At 44.8% G+C, this 2,500-nt stretch overlaps 1 protein-coding gene across 4 annotated transcripts in view; it reads right to left on the bottom strand.

Moving 5' to 3' along the window:
• The window catches only part of arhgef28a (Rho guanine nucleotide exchange factor (GEF) 28a), a 47,816-nt gene that overhangs the window by 10,295 nt on the left and 35,021 nt on the right, over window positions 1-2,500 (bottom strand). For all 4 annotated transcript variants that reach the window (XM_048258965.1, XM_048258964.1, XM_048258966.1 and 1 more), the window contains one exon: window positions 282-329. In XM_048258965.1, the coding sequence (XP_048114922.1) occupies window positions 282-329 (48 nt within the window). The remainder of the gene's footprint in view (window positions 1-281; window positions 330-2,500) is intronic.

Genomic DNA, 2,500 nt, shown 5'->3' with positions numbered 1-2,500 from the left:
CCCACACGCAAGCACACGTGTGCATGAACACACACGCACACACACAGAGGCTGAGTAATGATCTGGGCCATCCATCAGCACCTCTCATAGCCTATGACTGTGACAGGAGGAGGAGCACTATAATTACATACACACACACACACACACTCGCATGCACGCACACACACGCACACACACCCGCACACACACACACACACACACACACACACACACACACACACACACACACACACACACACACTCTTAATACTCCCTTGGTCCAAAGACATCTATGAGCTCACCTGCAGACTGTAGAGTAACTGGGTCAGACTCTGGACACTCTGACACACCTGGGAGACAGAGAGAGAAGGGGGGAGAGAGAGAGAGAGAGAGAGAGAGAGAGAGAGAGAGAGAGAGATAGAGACAGAGGAAGAGAGATATGGAGAGAAGGAGAGAGAGAGGAAAAGGTAAGGATTGAGAGAATGCCAGGAGGAGGCAGAATGAGAGGAGAAAGACAAAGAAAAACAAAGAAAGAGAAAGAAAGAGATGCAGAAAAGAGAGATGAGAAAATTAAAGTCAAAACATTGAGAACACTAACACTGCTGTAGTGTTAAAGCGAAACATCAAAACAGGCCAATTAGACTTCAGATTGTTTCCATCTTCTCCATAGAAAAACTGTGGACCAATAAACAGACAAAAAGACGAGTTTCGTATTAGCTTATCTACACAAAATAGACAAACATGACATATCAAATAAAACATGCCAACTGCAAAGACAAAAGCACTCCCTCAAGCAAAGCCAACTTGACAAACTATGTGTCAGTTCAACTGTGTCCTTAAAATGATCCACCAATTTGTCTTACTTATTCACACCACCACCTAGTGGTGGCTTACCGCAAGCACATAGGCCATTACACCCAACATCAGCCACTGTAATTCAGTGCCATCTAGTGGTGGTTTACTGCAAGCACATAGACCATTACACACCATCAGCTGCTGTATTTCAGCGCCTGATCAGGACCCAGAAAGCAGCTTAGAGCAGCAGGAAAAACGCCAGCGCAGGAGATTGAGGCCCGATTTGCTGTATCCATTTTTAATGAGTCGTAACGCAGCCTAGCAGCTCGTGTGCAGTCCAAATGGGCTCTCTGTGCCGCTCTTCAGAAAACACACGTTAATAATTCAGTGCATTAAACCTCGAAAGCCACCTCCATAGCCGGAGCTAAATTATTTACACTAATGCTGATGATGTGTATTAGGCTCGGCTAATAACCGTGGAGGCAGCCAGTCTGGCCCAATTGGACTCTCGGTGCCTCTTAATAAGGCAGTAGAGCAGGCCATAAACACACACACACATACCCATGGACACACACACACAGCCATGAACACACACACACCCATGAACACACACACACACCCATGAACACACACATACCCATGGACACACACACATACAGTACCCATGAACACACACACACAGCCATGAACACACACACAGCCATGGACACACACATATCCATGAACACACACATACCCATTAACACACACATACCCATGAACACACACATACCCATGGACACACACATACCCATGGACACACACATACCCATGGACACACACACATACCCATGGACACACACATACCCATGAACACACACACATACCCATGAATACACACACATAGCCATGCACACACACACATACCCATGGTCACACACACATACCCATGGTCACACACACATACCCATGGTCACACACACATACCCATGAACACACACACACATAGCCAAGAACACACACACATACCCATGGACACACACACATAGCCAAGAACACACACAAATACCCATGGACACACACACATATCCATGAACACACACATATCCATGAATACAGACACATATCCATGGACACACAGGAACACACACACACATACCCATGAACACACACACATACCCAAGAACGAGAGCCTGAAAAGCTGAAGCTGAAAGCCAGTTAGTCCATCAGAGTGTTGTCTACGCAGTTGGTTATCCAATTCCACGACCACAGAAATGCTTTTAGTGTCAAAATGTTACAGAAAAAAAATTCTACAAATGTTTTGTGTACTCTTTCCCATCCTCAGAGGATTCCGAATAGAAATTTGAAAAGTTCTAAGAGCATCAGTGAGCCCTCGTGTTGTTCAGGCTTGTTGTCCGTGGTCTACCATATGGGCACTTTCCCCTCAATAAATGAAGTAGTCACACATCTAGGGTGACCACATGTCCTCTTTTTGAGACCTAAAAATCATTTAGGATTTTGTTCTTCTTGAGAGCCACAAACGTGTTTACAGTGAATTTGCATTACGTTTCTCTGTTGTTCACAAATTAGTTTTCTCTAAAACAAGTGTTTTATCTTGTGTCCTCTTTTTCACAAACCAAAAAGAGGACACAATCTGGTCACCCTATACACACCTGTAGATTTCTCTTTACACACGTGGGCCACTGACACTTTGTGATGCAATTGAACCCCAACTCTGAACTCCCAA

The sequence above is a fragment of the Alosa alosa genome, chromosome 12 (assembly GCF_017589495.1).
Source record: "Alosa alosa isolate M-15738 ecotype Scorff River chromosome 12, AALO_Geno_1.1, whole genome shotgun sequence".
Classification (NCBI taxonomy): domain Eukaryota; kingdom Metazoa; phylum Chordata; class Actinopteri; order Clupeiformes; family Clupeidae; genus Alosa; species Alosa alosa.
This window is presented reverse-complemented; position numbering and strand designations above follow the sequence as displayed.